We start from the raw sequence: 18,551 nt of genomic DNA, 5'->3' as shown, positions 1-18,551 counted from the left end.
GTCTGCTCCCAGTATCCTTGGGGAAATAAAATCTTCCCAAGCTAAGAGGTTTCCAGGAGCTGGCCCTTACCCATATTCTGGATAAGAGGGAGAGGAAAGACTGCCAGGCTGGCGTGGCTCAGTGGTTGAGCATTGGCCTATGAACCAGGAGGTCAAGGTTCGATTCCTAGTCAGGGCACATGCCGGGATTGTGGGCTCAATCCTCTATGTGGGGCATGCAGGAGGCAGCAGATCAATGAATATCTCTCATCATTGATGTTTCTCTCTCTCCTTTTCCCTTCCTCTCTAAAATCAATAATAAAAATAGATTTTTTTAAAAGAGGGAGAGGGAAGGCTAATAAACTTTCTGTATTGAAAACTCAGAATTCTCAAATGCCCATGTCTCAATAGCCATGTACTACTTCTATCCCCCACACAATTGCCAGAATAATCCAGCTAAAACACATGTAAAACCATCCAGATCCCCTATTTACTATCCTTTTATTTAGTACTAAAGACTAAATAAGGAGATGGTGCTGATTTTCATGAAAAAATTTTTGAAAATTTCTCAATGGTGCTGAAGGAATTCTAGGAACTAAAATTGAACTCCATCTTCCCCCATTCTCAAAAAATGTCTCATTTCGTTTACTTGACTACTTCTATCATAGTACCATTATTATTCCAATCACTCAAATTCAAAATATTTTAATCATTTTCTCTCCCTACAATAAAAAATTACTTATTAGAACTATTGTGAGCATAACCCCTGACTATACATTATGGTAAATAAAATGATGATACAGTTCCTACCCTCAAAAATTTATAACTTAAAAGCAGAAATGAAATCTACAAAATAAATACAGGACAGAAATGTTAAAACACTGTTCATTCGTTCATCCACTCATTCAGCAAATATTTATTTAGAACCTACAATATAACTCGGAATGGATAAAACAATGTGCTATAGAAACAAAGTGGGTTAAGTACCTATCTACTATATGCTTTCTAATCATTATTTCATTTAATCTCATAGAACCCACATTTTTATTTTGTATCATGGAATTGTGAGAATTGGAATTTCATAAGATTCACAGATTTACTGAAGCCCAATCAAAGGTCCTCTTAGGATCGTACATAAAAATAAAAATTAAGCCGAAACCGGTTTGGCTCAGTGGATAGAGCATCGGTCTGTGGACTGAGGGGTCCTGAGTTCGATTCTGGTCAAGTGCATGTACATTGGTTGCGGGCACATCCCCAGTGGGGGGTGTGCAGGAGGCAGCTGGTCGATGTTTCTCTCTCATTGATGTTTCTAGCTCTCTATCCCTCTCTGTAAAAAAAAAAAATCAATAAAATTTTTTTAAATAAATTAAAATTAAAAATTAAAACTTCACAGAATAGTTTCTGTGGCACTTGAGTTAGGCCTTGAACCTCGAGTAGAATTTTAATGAGCATAGGCAGAGAAGAAAGAGCTTTTCGGATAGATAATTAATTAAAATAAATATATGAAAGTGCCTAGTAGCCGAAGCTGGTTTGGCTCAGTGGTAGAGCGTCAGTCTGCGGACTGAAAGGTCCCAGGTTCGATTCCAGTCAAGGGCATGTACCTTGGTTGTGGGCACATCCCCGGTAGGGGGTGCGCAAGAGGCAGCTGGTCGATGTTTCTCTCTCATCGACGTTTCTAGCTCTCTATCTCTCTCCCTTTCTCTCTGTTAAAAATCAATAAAATATATTTTTTTTTTTAAATAAAAATAAAGTGCCTAGTAATAAACGAATATTTACTGAATGCCCATTACATACCAGTTAAACACTAAAGGCTGAGGATACATTAATGAATAAGATAGCCTCTCAATAGTTTTTTTCTCTGATGAGAGACTGACAACCAATTATGGTATTAGTTAGCAAATATCTATTTCAAGCACCAGCACAAATCTATGTTTCTAATAAATATTCAGACTAATAACTATGTTTCAAATACAATACCAGGCCTTAGGTATGCAACAGTAAATGAAACAGTCTGACCTGAAAGGGAAATAGACAATTTGTATTTATGCAACAGTGGATGCAAAACTAAACTTGGGAACCAAGAAGAAGGGGCACCTAACCCTGATTCTTCAAAAAGTGGTAAGTATCAAGGAGACCTTGAATGCCGAGATCTTCAGGCTTTATTCTATGGATATTAAGAAGCTAATGAAGGTTACTTAAGATAAAGAAATGAAATGATCAATTTAACAAATATTTATCACTGGAACTCAGGTAGACAATGAGGTCTAATTTTTTTGTAACAGAATGCAGAATAAATTAGAAACTAAAAGCTGAGAAATGCAGTTGAAATATTACAACAGTCAAGACAAAAGTTTATAAATGCTGAATTAAGCTAATGACAGAGAGAACAAAGATTTGAAAGATTGAATCAACAAAGCCTGGATAAGGGGATTAAGGAAAATGAAAAGTCAAAGACCATGGATGCAATTTCAAGTTTGATGACAAAAACAAAGAAAAGACACAGGTGGAAGCATACTTCAAAGGAGAAATAATAGGTTCTATTTTAATGATACAGTAAGCCACTGGAGGTCCAAGTCCTGCATCCTGCTCAGAATTTATTCCTAAATGCCTCTATAGTATCCTATCTAATAAAGAGTGAATATGCTAATTGACCATCGTGCCCTCGCAAAGATGGCAGCGCCCAGTCCCCTCAGCCCCGCCAGGGCAGCAGGTGTGCAGACAGCAGGGTCCGCCTCCAGGTGGGTCCAGCTGTGCCATGCACCTGCCTCCGGAGTCCCCTAGTACCCTCAGCCCCCAGCCACCCAGGGCCAGCCCGAGGTGCAGGCAAGCCTCAGATGTTGGCTGCCAAGCCACCCAGGGCCGCCCGAGGCTCAGGTAACTAGGGCCGGCCAAGGCTTGCACTGCTGGCAGTGGCAGCAGCAGAGGTGTGATGGGAGCATCACCTCCCACCCCTGAGAGCTCCCGACTGTTAGAGGGGGAAGGCTAGGCTGAGGGACAGCCCCCCCTCCAGTGCATGAATTTTCATGCACCAGGCTTCTAATAAAGTATAACAAGCATTACTCCATGTCATGAGAAATGGAGAACAGTCGTTGAGAGGTATAGTTTGTTGATTGGCTAGGCTCATACTCCCTAAATGAATGAAGCCCAGTTAGCCTCTAACACACACAACTAAAATTTTTACCTTTTTAAGATCAAATAATTACAAGTTATGGGCTTTCAAAGACATTATCAAATTATAAAAATCATAAATGCTGAAAATCTACGCTGGAAACATTAAGCTCAGAAAAGGAAATGTACAGCTAAGGGAAAAGGTCAGGCAGAGAGTCTCGGATAACTCTACAAAGAGGTTCTGTAACACAATGCCATTAATAAAGATGGCCACAGACCCTTATTCCACATCCTAAACACCTGCCACAAATAGGAAAGCCTACTAAAAAACAGAACAATTAAGGAAAGAGTTAAGGACAGAGGACATATCCTCAGTGAACATTTAGAGGACAGGAAAAGAAAACAAAAAAAGACACACAGGAAGCAGTCAGGCAAACAGAAGTGGAATGGATATTATGACCAAAGAAAATATCAAGGAACACAGTTAATAGTGATCAAGAGGATGAGGACTAGGGGAAGACGATAAGATTTAATCATTTAAAGGTTTCTTGGACTGCTATATATCTCTCTGTAATTCTCTTTTTTTTAAAATATATTTTATTGATTTTTTTCACAGAGAGGAAGAGAGAGGGATAGAGAGTTAGGAACATCGATGAGAAACATTTATCCGTTGCCTCCTGCATACCTCCTACTGCGGATTGAGGGGTCCCAGGTTCAATTCCAGTCAAGGGCATGTACCTCAGTTGCGGGCACATCCCCAGTGGGGGATGTGCAGGAGGCAGCTGACAGATGTTTCTCTCTCATCGATGTTTCTAACTCTCTATCCCACTCCCTTCCTCTCTATAAAAAATCAATAAAATATATTTTTTTTAAAACGTACAAAGTTATTGGTGACCTTGAAGACATCAGTTTGGGGAGAGTTTAAATGCTGAAGGCAAACCATTATATGAGAAATGTATACAAAGTGAAGAAACTGATTCATTTTTCAAGAAGGTTGCTGGTGAAGCAAAGAAGAGATAACAAAGTAGCTTAGGTGGGTTACACAATTCAGGGAAACTGTGTTGTTTTTATTTTATTTGAGATTTAAGACAAAGAGAAAATAACATACATAACAAGGGCAAATGAGATAGAATGAAACCAAGAGCATTAATAGAGGAATTAGCCTCAGAGAGGAGGATGAATACTTTTCTCTGAGATTGATGCAACGGATGAGTGAACACAGAAATCCTGACATAAATAAGAGGAGAAAATCAGGTAACTTTGAACTCTATAGTGAAGCATGCAATAAAGTCAATTGGACCAGGTAAATTGATTAAGGAAAGGATCTGAGCTTTAAATACATTTTTAAAGTTTCAAATAGGTACTGCGAAAAATATAAAAGGCAAGGAAGATGGGATAAATTACAGCAATAGGACACTGCTCAGGGGCCTGAAAGGAAGGGCAGATAGCCCGTGGTGCAGTCTGCTCAGGACTGGGTGGAGAACAAAAGGTGAAAGAACAAAAAGGGGGGGAATGCAAATGCTAGCATGTGCATCACTGAAACTGTATAATAAGGAGTGGTGTCTTGGGAAAATACTTATTTAACTGATGGAAAGAGGTAGGAAACCTAATAGAAGTCTTAAAAGATTCAAAGATGAAGTCACTAGGTCTGGAGTGCAAAAGGAAAGTTGTCACTCGAGTTCATTACAGAATATTTTTCTGCAAATCCCACAAGATCAAAGACCACACAGTCTCCTTTCACTGAACTTCCTACAACTACAAGTGGTAATTTCTCCCGATGAAACTGACCTTTAACCTCTATCTCTAACTACACCTACACTTGGATTAATAAATCATACAAACGCATCCTGTCCATTCAGAAACTCCATGGATATTTTTTCACTGCTTTCTGTATTTTCCCATCAAAATGTTTTCAGCGGAAAACTCTTAGAAGGCAGAGCCTATAATCTACGAATCTCCTGTTCACAGCAGCGGGCTTTGGGATTGCACACACGCAGGTGTTTTTAAAAGTGCTTTCTCGTGAAATAGATCGTTACTGAGAACTTTAGAAACGATTCTGAACACACTCCTACAAGACTATAATGATGGCCAAATCAGAAAATGCTTAGGAATAACATCCCTTTTTATACCTGTCAAGAAAACCTCTAGGAAGTCGGGTAACGTTTACTACATAATATTGATTTTTTCCCCTATCTTATACTGTTTACCCCTCTAGGTAACTCCTTTAGTAAGCTTCTTCTGTGCAATGCATTTACTCCCAGCCCACATTCCAGCGTCCCTTCTTCCCATCCAGAGCCCCTGACCACAAACGCCCATAGGACCATTTTGTCACCCTCCACTCCCCATTTCCCATTCAACCCAGGGGCCATCACTTCATTTCTCCACTCCCCATTTTCCTGCCCCTCCAAATCTCCCATTCCTCCAGTGGAACGACTCAGTCCCCACCCCTCCAAAGAAGCCCTAACCGGTCTTCCCGCCGCAGATCCCCTCCCCCACCTCTTCCATTCAGGCTCCCCCTCCATCCATCCCCACCCTACCCCGGACCCCCGGCCCTCCCTACCTGCTCCTTGACCTCAGGCCCCGCGGGCCCGGTCCGCTCCTCCAGTCGCTGCCTCCCGGGCGGCGCTCGCCGGCGCGGGGGCAGGAGCTGGGGCAGCTCGGCCGCCCGCTGAGCCCCATCCTCCCCGCGGGCAGCCGGCGGGGGCGGCTGAGGCCGGTCGCGGCAGCGGCTCCGCTTCATCGCTGCGGCTGGGCCCCGCGGGCGTCAGCGCCGCGACTGCCCCGGCCCCGCACGTCTCCCGGCCGCAGCGCTGCCGCGCCAACCACCGCCCGCAGCCACCATGGCCCGGCGGGCGCTCGAGGCCACCGACCCCAGCTCGCAGCTCCTCTGCGCCTTCTGGGGCCTCTCCGGCGCTCCTCACGGAGAAGGCAGCATCGTCGCCGCCCCGTTTTCTCCCACCCGGCACGCGTTTACCCGGCCATCCGCAGGCGACGCCGCCGGCTCTACAGCCAGCTGCCCGCCCGCCTCCAGCCCGGCCCCGCCCCGCCCCTCCCCTCCCCTCCCGTTCCCTCCCTTGGCGCGCGCGCACGGGGAGCCCGCCCGCCCGCCACCTCCGGCCGCGCGCGGCCTCCCGCGCACGCGCCAGCGAACGGTCGCGAGAGACCCGCCCGTGGCCCCTCTGTGTAGTGGGGAGAGCGGAAGGGGGTGGGGCTCCCAGCGGGCAACTGCGGCTGCAGACACCCATTGATTCTTTCATTCATCCATTCATAAAAATGTGTGCTCGGCCAAGGTAAGTGGTAAGGATCCAAAAATGAGCTAGAACTGGCCAGTGCCTTCAAGGAACCATGGGGAGAGGGACCAAGAGCAGGAAGGAGTCGAAATGTACGACTGATTAATAAAATACTGATGCAATGCCTTTTTTCTTGAGAGCTTGCCACTGTCACCTGATCTTAACACTTTGGAGGCAGGTCTGCACATTCTCACATTACAGATAAGAAGACTGAAGTGAAGTGACACGTGCTCTGCAAATCAGTGAACAAATTAGACCGGACCCAAATTCTCTGGCTTTTATGACCCTTTCCACTATTTCCTGCTGCTTCCAGAAAATAACAGAGGATGTGCAAAGTCCTATAAAAGAGGAAGAAGTAATGGATTCCTCTGGGGGAAGGGTGGACAAAAAGGCTTCCAAAATGATTCCCATGATTCCCCAGTGACAATGAAGTCATCATGTTAAAACCCGTCCAGCCTGGCCACAGCCAGTCCATCTGTGGCCTGAGCAGCCTGGCCTGTCACGTCAGTGACTCATCTGCTCAGCAACGTGGCTATAGATCAGCATTGTCTGGCATCCTGCTCTGGCTTCAGCTAGTCTGCCACAATGTTGTATTTTCCTTTCTTTTGACTTGACCATAGTTCTTTCCCTGAAGGCTGCACTTATTTTCCTGGACCTCCTCCCTGAACCCTTTCTGAAAAATAATAGCTACCATTATAGAGTGCCTATTGGACCTACAGACACTGGACATCAATTCACACATATGCAAACAAGAAGTAAGTTGTACCTTGATACCCCAAGGCTGCAGGTTTAAGCCCAGGTCAAAAGCAGCCAATGAATACATAAATAAGTAGAACAATAAATCCACATTCTCTCTGTGTGTGTGTGTGACTCCCTCTCTCTTCTTCTTCTCTCTTAAAAATAATTGAACTTTAAAAAAAAAAAGAGGTAAGTTGTGTTATTTCTAATTTACAATTGAGGAAACTGAGACACAAGTTACATAATATACTAAATACGATACAGCTAGTAAGTTCAAGGCCAGGACTCAAAACAAGGTCTAATAGATACTGGAGCCTACACACACAATAGAATATATAGCAAAGGTGATGTGATATCACTCCATGATTAAATTACATGAGATTCTGTCTTTTTAGCAGACTCACTTTCACTCTACTAATGGCTTTGAAGAAGCAAGATACCACGTTCTGAACTGCCCATGGAGAGGGCCATGTGGCAGGAAATACCAGAGAATCTCTAGGAGCTACGGGCAGCCTCTGGTCCAAGTGCTAGCAGCAAAGGAAAAAAAAAAAAAAAACCAAAATGCTACATCCTACAACCATAAAATTCACAACCTGAGTGAGCTTGGAAACAGATCCTTTTCCAGGTAAGAACATAGCTCAGCCATATCTGCATTCCTGATCCACAGAAACTGGGAGATAAGTGTGTGTTATTTTAAGCTGATAAGTTTGTGCTAACGTATTACACAGAAATAGAAAACGGATATAACCGCCAGATACTCACCTTCTCACCATACAGCCTTACATCAGCCATGTGACACCATCTGGCCTGAATCCACTCTTATCCCTCCTTCCTCAGTTTAATAAATGACAAGCCTTTTTTTTTTTTTTTTTTTTTTTTGGCTCAGGCCAAAACCTCAGAATGACCCTGAGTCTTCTCTTTCTCATGTCATATCCATTCCACTCGTAAATCTTATGCAAATTAAGAGGATAGACAACCCAGCTAATGTGGCTCAATTGGATGGAGCTTCGTTCCAGTGCACAGGAAGGGACTTGGGTTCCATTCCCAGTCAGGGCACGTACCCAGGTTGTGGGTTCCGTCCTTGATTAGGGTGCATACAAGAGGCAATCGATGGATGTTTCTCTCTCATACTGATGTTTCTCTTTCTTTCTTCCTACTTCTCCTTCTCCCTCTCAAAAAAAAAAATTATATATATATATATATATATATATATATATATATATATAAAATCTGGGAGAGAAGTGATGAAAGCAAGTACTACCAAAGTGATAGTAGTGATGGAAGAGAGTAAATGGATTTTAGAGAGGCTCAGAAAGTAAAAACAGGACCTGCTATCTGCATCTGGGTACAGAGAAAAAGAAAAGTCTTGAGAATGATTTTCAAGTTTCTGTCTTGAATAACTGAGATAGGGAGCAATGAAGAAGTCTGAAGAAGATGATGATTAGGTAATTGTTTTAGAAGTGTTTACTTTTAAGTGCCAAGTCTTCAATGAGCTATTGATTAAAGTGATGTAGAGCCGAAACCGGTTTGGCTCAGTGGTAGAGCGTCAGTCTGTGAACTGAAAGGTCCCGGGTTCGATTCTGGTCAAGGGCATGTACCTTGGTTGCGGGCACATCCCCGGTAAGGGGTGTGTAGGAGGCAGCTGATCGATGTTTCTCATCAACATTTCTAGCTCTCTATCTCTCTCCCTTCCTCTCTGTAAAAAAATCAATAAAATATGTTTAAAGTGATGTAGAGCACAGAACTGAGAGCTACCAAATTTAGATGTGTAACTAATACACATATAACCTTAATCTTAGGGTATAAATATGATCACATCACTTTTCTTTCCTCTCGTCTGTCACTTGGGGCCCTCATGTCATATTATCAGAAAGCCTGGTATCTCCTTTATTATCTTAAAATTCCAAGGTTCTTGACGAAACCAATTTGGCTCAGTAGATAGAGCGTCAGCTTCAGACTGAAAGGTCCCAGGTTTAATTCCAGGCAAGGGCATGTTCCTTGGTTGTGGGCACATTCCCAGTGCAGGTGGCAGCTGATCAATGTTTCTCTCTCATTGATGTTTCTACCTCTCTATCCTCTCTTCCTTTCTGTAAAAAATCAATAATTTTTTTTTTTTTTTAATTCCAAGGTTCTTATATATTCTAAAGGGTAAGTGTGGCAGTTATCTAGTCCTACATAATAAAAGAGTAATATGCAAATTAACCATCACTCTGCTGCACCCACAAGTCATGCCCACTAGCCAATTAGGAGCAAATATGCAAATAAACCCAACCAAGATGGCTACGGCCATAGAGAGCAGGAGGGAGGCTTAGACTTCCCCGGTAATGGAGGAAGCCAAGCTTTCCACCTGCTCTTGCCTAGGACCCCACTCAAGGATACAAAGTTTCAATGATAGAAGATACATGTATTTAAACAGAAATGGCAGCAGCGATGGAGCTGGAGAGAGCAGGAGGGAGGTTTGGGTTGCCCCCAGCAATGGAGGAAGCCAAGCTTTCTGCACACCCTGGCTGGCCCAGACCTCCACTTAAAGCTATAAAGTTTCAATTATAGAAGATAAATAAATAGCAATAGAAATGGCTGCCACCACAGAGCAAGCAGAAGGCTTGGCTCTGCTCCAGGCTACAAAGTTTCAATTGTAGAAGATAAACCCCAGATACCAGGACCTCCACTTGGGTTGCTAGAGGGCGTGGCCACAGGCCCCTCACTCAGGCCACCTCACACCCCAAGGGAACCCCCACTCTGATCTGGGACATCCTTCAGGGCAAACTAGCCAGCCCCCACCTGTGCACCAGGCCTCTATCCTACCTAATAAAAGAGTAATATGCAAATTGACTGTCACTCCAACACACAAGATAGCTGTTCCCATGAGGTCAAAGATCCTGCCTCCATGTAGACACAAAATGGCCACCACAAGATGGCCAGCAGGGGAGAGCAAGTTGGGAGGGACCAGGCCTGCAAGGGAGGGCAGTTGGGGGTGATCAAGCCTGCAGGGTAGGGCAGTTAGGGGTGACCAGGCCTGCAGGGAAGGGCAGTAAGGGGCAAACAGGCTGGTAGGGGAGCAGTTAGGCATCAATAATGCTGGCAGGGGAGTGGTTAGGGGGTGATCAGGCTGGCAGGCAGAAATGGTTAGGGGTAATCAGGAAGGCAGGCAGGTAAGCAGTTGGGAGTCAGCATTCCTGGATTGTGAGAGGGATGTCCGACTGCCCATTTATGCCTGATCCCGGTGGAATTGGGCATAAATGGGCAGTCGGACATCCCTTGAGGGGCTCCAGATTGGAGAGGGTGCAGGCTGGGCTGAGGGACACCCCCTCCCCATGCATGAATTTTGTGCATTGGGCCTCTAGTGTTATATAACAAAACAACCTAAAATTTATGACTTAAAACAACAATCATTTATTTGGCATATAATTCTGTGGGCCAACTAGACAATTATTGCTTGCTAATTCTCCTAATGGAGAATACTCTCAGTGTTTTTAGTGGATTGGAGAATGTACACACCCTCTTGGAGAAGGTTGCTTTCAGTAATACTAACATGCTCTTCTATGAAAGACTCCCAATGTTATTCAAAGGAGCCCACTCCTCTAAGAGTCAGCTTTAAGGATTCCTTGTTATAATTATAACAAAAACAAAACTTGTCTCCGAATATCCATTGTCCCTTTTATCATTGGATACATGGCCACCTATCATAAAAACAATTTCCCAACCTTTTTTTATATCTAAGTAGAGCCATGTGACTAAGCTCTTACCTCGGAGATATGAGCATAAGTGATGAGTGCAACTCTCTTTTTTTAAAATATATTTTATTGATTTTTTACAGAGAGGAAGGGAGAGGGATAGAGAGCTAGAAACATCAATGAGAGAGAAACATCGATCAGCTGCCTCCTGCACACCCCCCACTGGGGATGTGCCCGCAACCAAGGTACATGCCCTTGACCAGAATCAAACCTGCGACCCTTCAGTCCGCAGTCCAACACTCTATCCACTGAGCCAAATCAGTTTCGGCCTTAAACTTCTTTTAATGCCACTTCTTCAAATTAGACTCGCGCAGGCTGTGGTATTTTGTGGAAGAGCCACACTCAAGGGGCCAAAGAGCCCCATGTGGCTCTCAAGCCACAGTTTGCCGACCATGGCTCTATATAATTTAAAAATTTTCATTTCTTTTTTAAAAATATATATTTTATTGATTTTTTCAGAAAGCAAGGGAGAGGGAATGAGAGTAAGAAATATCAATGAGAGAGAAACATTGATTAGCTGCCTCCTGCACACCCTCTACTGGGGATGTGCCCGCAACCAAGGTACATGCCCTTGACCGGAATCAAACTTGAGACCTTTCAGTTCTCAGGCCCACGCTTTATCCATGAAGCCAAACCAGTTAGAACTAAAATTTTCATTTCTTGCCTCTAATATCTGATTCATTCTTTACTTCCTAATTCACTTACCTAAGGATGAGAAGCTAATTGCCTATATTTCACCTTTCAAATTACTTTAATAGCTGCTGGATAACCTACACATTAGTCAGGAGTACCTTCCAGGCCCAATCAGTAATGTTTAAAAATTTGAAAGATAGTATCAAGTGGTACAAAAGATGACTGCCTAGGACTGTAAGGGAGGGATAATCTATCTATATATATAAAACCCTAATATGTAAATAGACTGAACGGCAGAACAACTGAACAACCGAATAACCAGTAGCTATAACGTGTGCTGACCACCAGGGGGTGTGCAGAGACCATGGCAGTTGTCAGCAGCAGGTGGCAGAGCACAAAATATGGCGGCATCAGCCGCGGTGGGATATTGGAGCAGGTGAGCAGGGGTGCCAGGCCAAAGCGGGGCGCCGGGTGCAAGCCGGGCTGGCGCTGTGAATTGGTAGGAGCAGCTGCAGCAGCAGGAGCAGGGCTGCAGACAGACAAGGGACCCGGGCTGCGGCAGGAGGGGCGTGGAGGATGGGTCAAGACTCGCCCCTGTGCCCACAGCAGCCTTGTGGCCCACAGTTCCTTTCAAGCTGCACAAATTCTTGCACTGGGCTCCTAGTATTCCATAAAGGAGGATGGTAGACTTCTCTGGAACTATGAGTAACATGTCTGGGATAGATACATTGGAGGGGGGAAAAAGTGGAAACCAGAAACCACTTTGGGTTGTATTACAAAAGAATAAGTAAAAGTGGCCAGGTATTTATCAGAGTTTTACAGTAATAGGGCTAGACAGGAAGGTACAGATTAAGGAAATATTAAAGATGTGGAATATGTTTTTGCACTCCCGGCTCAGCCTAGTCGTCAGTCTCCTCGGTGCTGCCTTCCAGGAAATCTCAGCAGCCGGAGCAGTCAGGTAGGAGCAGGATGAGCGTCCAGGGGTGTTCCCGCGATTGTCTGGAGCGAGCAGCCCGGTACCCTCGGACCTGTGCTTCCGTCACACGTGAACTTTCCGGCCCGGCCCCCCACCCTCCCCTAGCCTAGCCTCCTTCTTCAGGGACTGCGCCCTCCCGAGCCAGCGGTCCTCGCCGTCCCACCCCCACTCCCACCCAGTGCAGATTCTCTCCACATCTCTGTCCCCACTTCCTGTGTGAGCCCGTCAACTCCTGGACACAGAACCCTGTCTTCACCTGCAGGCCTTCTCCACCTGCCGCTGCTGGGGAGTGAGGGTGTGGGGAGGTGTACAGGGGTCGAGATGGGGCGCTTTACACTACCGATCCAGACTCGATCTCCTTTTTCTTGCTAGAAATGGCTCAATAAACTCTTTAAAAAAAAAAGGGGGGGGGGGGGGGAAGATGTGGAATATACAGGACTTGATGATTAGCCAGATAGGAGAAATGAGCAAATGGGATGAGTCCAATAATCTTCAGAAGTCTGGTTTACTTAACCAGAAGGATGCTGTTGTCTTTCACTGTTCTAGAAAACACTGAAGGAAGAGAAAGTTTTAAAATTTCATTCACTCATTTATCCACACAGTCAAGAACTATGTGTTTAACCTTACATGGAAGAGAAATACTGACAAATACACTAACTGGACATTACAAAAGAGTCCAATATTGGGACATGTTGATTTTGTGGGGTCTATGAGATATATCAAATGAAAGTATGGGTCTAAAATCCAGGGGATGGTCTCAGGCTGATATACTAGTATATGTGACAGAGTGAAAATGCTTTCAACCTTCGCTCCCATCCTGGAGACTTCTCCTGAGCCAAGAGAATTCTATGGATACCAGATTGCTTCTTTCAACTTTGAGAATGCAGGGTAAGGAGAATGAGAAATAGGAAGAATACAGGCATACCTCAGATTTTGTAGGTTCAGTTCCAGACCACTGCTTTAGAACAAATATCTCAGTTGTTACATAAAATTTCTCAGGAGCCAAGAAACAAGGAAAGGGGCTGATTACTCTAGCATTACACTGTGAATTTATTAAGGAAACTTACATATGGGGTGTGCCTCCAGTGGCAATGAGAAGACATGGATATCCTCTGCCACATGGCAAATGCTAAGAGGTTCTATGGGACAGGACAGGACAGGTTAGATAAGGGGTACTGGGGCATGACCCTCCCCAGGTAAGAAGAAAAGACCTTGCTTGCTTGCCCAGAGGTGGGCCTGTTCCAGGGACCAGCACTCTGTGGGGCACAGGGGAAGTTCGATCAGTCTCTGAGGGGATTTTTTGGAAGCAATCTTTGTTCTGGGCAGGTTCTGGCAGGCAGTTCAACAGTGGCCACATCATGAAAATATCTATCCTCCACAGCAATAAAGCAAGCCACACTAATTTTTTTGGTTTCCCAATGCATATAAAAGTTGTATTTACACTATACTTCAGTCTATTAAGGATGCCATAGCATTGTGTCTTTAAAAATGTACATACCTTGGCCTGGCTGGGTGGCTCAGTTGGTTGGAGTGTTGTCCCATACACCAAAGGTTACAGGTTCAATCCCCAGTCAGAGCACCTATGGGAGGCAACCCATCCAGTTTCTCTCTCACATCGATGTTTCTCTTTCTCTATATCTCCCTTCCTCTTTCTCTAAAATCAATAAAAACATATCCTTGGGTGACAATTTAAAAAATGTATATACCTTAATTTTAAAATACTTTATTGCTGAAATATGCTAACCATCATTTGAACCTTTTGCCAGTCATAATCTTTTTGCTGGTGAAGGGTCTTGCCGCTATGTTGATGGTTGCTGACTTTTCAGGGTAGTGGTGGCTGTGGCAATTTTTAAAAACAAGACAGCAAGAAGTTTGCTGCATTGACCTTTCTTTTCACTTGTTTCTCTGTAATATACATTGCTGTTTGATAGCATTTTACTCACAGTAGAACTTTCAAAATGCTGTGGTTGTTTTGATCTTCCACCCAGACCACTAAAACTTTCTCCACATCAGCAATAAGGCTGTTTTGCTTTCTTATCATTTGTGTGTTCACTGGAGTAGCACTTTTCATTTCCTTCAAGAACTTTTCCTTTGCATTCACAACTTAGCTTACTGTTTGGTGCAAGAGGCCTACCTTTTGGCCTAGCTCAGCTTTCAACAGGCCTTCCTCACTAAACATAATCGTTTCTAGCTTTTGATTTAAAGTGAGAGACAACTCTTCCTTTCACTTACACACTTAGAAGTAATTATGGGACTATTAATTGGCCTAATTTCAACACTGGTGTGTCTCAGGGAATGGGGAGGCCCAAGGAGAGAAAGAGATAGAGAAAAGTTAATCGGTAGAGCAGTCAGAATATACAGAAAATTAATCAAATTCACCATCTTATATGAGCATGGTCCATGGCACAGCAAAACAATTATAATAGTATCATCAAAGATCACTGATCACAGATCACCAAAACAAATAAATATTAAAAAGTTTGAAATATTGCAAGAATTACTGAAATGTGGCACACAGACATGAAGTGAGCAAATGCTGTTGGAAAACACTACCAATAGACTTGTTCAACATAGGTTTGTCACAGCCTTCAATTTGTAAAAAACTAATATCTTCAAAAATCAATCAAGTGAAGTGCAATAAAATGAAGATAGAAGTAGAACTTAGATCAATAATCTAAGATGAGCCCTGGTCAGGTGGTTCAGTTGATTGATTGAAGTATCATCCCATACACCAAAAGGTTAGGGGTTCAATTCCCAGTCAGAGCATGTACAGGGGGCAACCTATCCATGTTTCCCTCTCCTCTCTCCCCCTCTCTCTCTCTCTTTCTCTCTTTCTCTCTCTCTCCATCTCCCTTTCTTTCTCTAAGCATGTCGTCCAATGAGGATTTTTTTAAAATGTCTCTCTCTCCCTTTCTCTCTCTAAAACCAATAAAAACATATCCTCAGGTAATGATCAAAAAGTAAAAATAAATAATAGCAATCAATGGCAAATAAAATAAGAAAATCCATTTCACCCTGATCACATATTTTTTATGTTAAAGTTTTATAATTTATATTTTTTTAAATTATAATAGGCTTGGGGATATCTGTGTGAACTTCAGTCATTATTAATTGAGCTAGTCTCAGATCCATGTCTTATCCCTCCTCTACTTTGCCCTAATTTGCAGGAAATTAACTCATGCAAGTTATATTTCTAAAGTGTCCTAATGTGGCCCAGCCCACGTGGCTCAGTGGTTGAGCATAGACCTATGAACCAGGAGGTCACAGTTCAATTCCTAGTCAGGGCAGATGCCCGGGTTGCGGGCTCAATCCCCAGTATAGGGTGTGTAGGAGGCAGCCCATCGATGATTCTCTTTCATTACTGATATTTCTCTCTCTCTCTTTCTCTCTCTCTCTCTCTCTCTCTCTCTCTCTCTCTCTCTCTCTCTCTCTCTCTCCCCCGTCCTCACTGAAAATGTGCTTTAATAAAAATTTTTAAAAATACAGTGTCCTAATCTGGTTACTTTTGATTACTGGGTGGGATATTGGGGAATCTCTGCTTCAGGTAGCATCTCCAACATTGGCTGTGTCTTTTCTATGGTTCCAGGTCTCACCAGTCCCTTCCTCCTAGCTCAGCTTCCACAAAACAGTCCTTCCTTCTGTGGTTTCAGTTCCCACAGAGTGGTACCAGCTCACGGTCTCTGTTAACTACCTCCTCCTCCTCTGATTCTCCAGCCTAGGGATGGTAGAAGTTTCCTAATTTCTGAGTTGCTTCCCCATCCCCTGTTTCACTTCCAACCTATTTGTAACTAGTTCCTTGTGTTAAATTCCTTCTACTTAATTACTGGCACAGGCTCTGTTTCTCTGACTAGACCCTACAGATTGACCTAAATAGTGTGTATAAACCAAGAGCATTAATTCTATGCAATCATCCATCAAAGGACAAGAAAGGAGAACATGGAGACTAAAGAATTCCTGGAGCAATGAATTAGATGGGAGTTTTTCTACATAGTTCTTCTATGGAATCCCAGAGGCTGGGCTATCTCCCCTAATATGAATCATTCTTAGTAGTTCATCTTAAATTCTATAATCATCTGTTGAATGTCCATTCATGCTATATCCTGAGAGAGATACAAAAATGAACTAGACATGATACTTGCCTAGAATAAAGGATCTCAGAGTCTAGTATAAGAAATAAAACATGTACAAGTGGTCAGAAATAGGCAACACTTATGTACAATATAAGGATTCAAAGGAAGAAAGGATCAATTCTAGCTCTAAGTCCAGAAAGGAGATGCCATTTGCACAGAACCTTGAACTATTTTGATATTGAGAGATCATAGATGGAACAGCATGAACAGAGGGGACTTGGGAAATGCAAGTGGTTTATAGTGAACGTTAAGTATTTTAAGTTAAGTATGTGAATAGAATTAGTGGAAAATATAGAAGTTCAGCATGTGAATAGAAGTAGTGAAAAATATAGATGGAAAAGGCAGTAAATCAATATTAGAAACCCTTCAAAATATAGATTTCAGACATTGGGCCATGAGTTGGCAAACTACAGACCACAGGCCAAATCTGGCTTGCTGTCTATTTTTGTTAGGCCCATGTCACACATCAACGTTTGTAATAAAATATCTACTACTTGATCCTTTAAAGTACAATTTGTGATGATGGAAAACACTCATTTTTTTAAACCCAAATTAAGTAAAATGTTATCTCCCGTCCAAAAATAATTCCATTCTTTCCATGAGTTTTTATTTTTTTATACAGAGTTTAATGAGCATCATTATTACTATTACTCTTTATCTAATAGACAGCTTACCCTTGTTTCACTTAGTTCTTTTTCTGGAGTTTTGTCTTGTGTTTTTGTTTGGAACATATTCTTTTATCTACTCCTTTTGCCTGTATCTTTCTCTATATTAGGTAGGTCAGCTATGTCTCCTAGTCTTTAAAAAATGGTCTATTTAGAAGGTATCCTGTGCGGCTCAGTGTTAGAATCCCCTCTTCTCAGAAGAGCCACGTGCTCCACAGGTGTTTTCAGAATGACTAGTGTGGCCTCCTGTTGTGGTTGGGCCAGGACTGCTATTGACACACTGGCAGAAGAGGCTAGTCCCTGGCTGAGCTGGCTGTGAGGCCTGGCTGCGTGCGACTGTTGCAGACGCTGTTGCATGCTGGTGCTGACTAAGGCTTCCCACTGGGTGTGACAGGGCAGGAACCACTTTGGAGGGGTGCCAGCTGGGTGGGTCCTCAGGGAAATGCTAGATCGGGGTGAACAGTGTTAGCAAGGTTAATGGAGAGTGTCAGAAATGGCCCTTGCCAGCATTAGACCGGCAAAGAGAAAGGAAGAGAGAAGAAAAGTGAGAGAGGAATGACACCCACCAACACTTCTGACTCAGAAGAAAGTTCTAACAGAACCCTGTCCCTCCAGCACACACCCTAAAACTGGTCAATGTATCACCTTGCTGTATGATCCACGTGCTTTTCAAACTGTAGCCTCTGTGCTCAGACTCACAAAGAGCTCAGACTTGGTTCTCTATAGCCCTTTGGCTCGCCCAGCTGTAAACCCTGCTGATTTTTAAGCGAAAATGTTATGGGGCTCCTTTTCTGGTACAGGTCCCCCAGTCTAAGGTTCAGAATCCCTCACTTTTGGGAGTGGGAGACCTCAGTTTATATCATTCCCACCTGTGGGTCACCACAGGAGAAGTGGCAGGTATGGTGGGTCCTGGCTAGACTTATCTTTGCCCCTCCTACTTTTCTCAATGTAGCTTTTTCTTTTCTTTTCTTTTTTTATAAATCTTTCTTGTTGAAAGTATTACACATACACTGAAACTGGTTTGGCTCAGTGGGCAGAGCATTGGTCTGTGGAGTGAAAGGTCCCAGGTTCGATTCCGGTCAAGGGCATGTACCTTGGTTGTGGTCACAACTCCAGTGTGTGTGTGTGTTGGGGGAGGGGGGATGGTGCAGGAGGCAGCTGGTCAATGTTTCTCTCTCATCGATGTTTCTAGCTCTCCATCCCTCTCCCTTCCTCTCTGTGAAAAATCAATGAAATATATTTTAAAAATATTTTAAAAGAAAGTATTACACATACTTTTTTCCCCAATGACCCCTTCA

The 18,551-nt window shown here is 43.5% G+C and overlaps 1 protein-coding gene across 6 annotated transcripts in view; it reads right to left on the bottom strand.

Moving 5' to 3' along the window:
* The window catches only part of MAST2 (microtubule associated serine/threonine kinase 2), a 137,958-nt gene extending 131,839 nt beyond the window's left edge, over positions 1 to 6,119 (bottom strand). For all 6 annotated transcript variants that reach the window (XM_084874484.1, XM_084874476.1, XM_084874478.1 and 3 more), the window contains exon 1: positions 5,648 to 6,119. In XM_084874484.1, the coding sequence (XP_084730610.1) occupies positions 5,648 to 5,827 (180 nt within the window). In that variant the 5' untranslated portion in view covers positions 5,828 to 6,119. The remainder of the gene's footprint in view (positions 1 to 5,647) is intronic.
* Between the last annotated feature and the right edge of the window lie 12,432 nt (positions 6,120 to 18,551).

The sequence above is a fragment of the Pipistrellus hanaki genome, assembly GCF_964339955.1.
Source record: "Pipistrellus hanaki genome assembly, chromosome: 2".
NCBI classification, from domain to species: domain Eukaryota; kingdom Metazoa; phylum Chordata; class Mammalia; order Chiroptera; family Vespertilionidae; genus Pipistrellus; species Pipistrellus hanaki.
The sequence above is the reverse complement of the archived record's forward strand: the minus strand, read 5'-3'. Positions and strand labels throughout refer to the sequence as shown.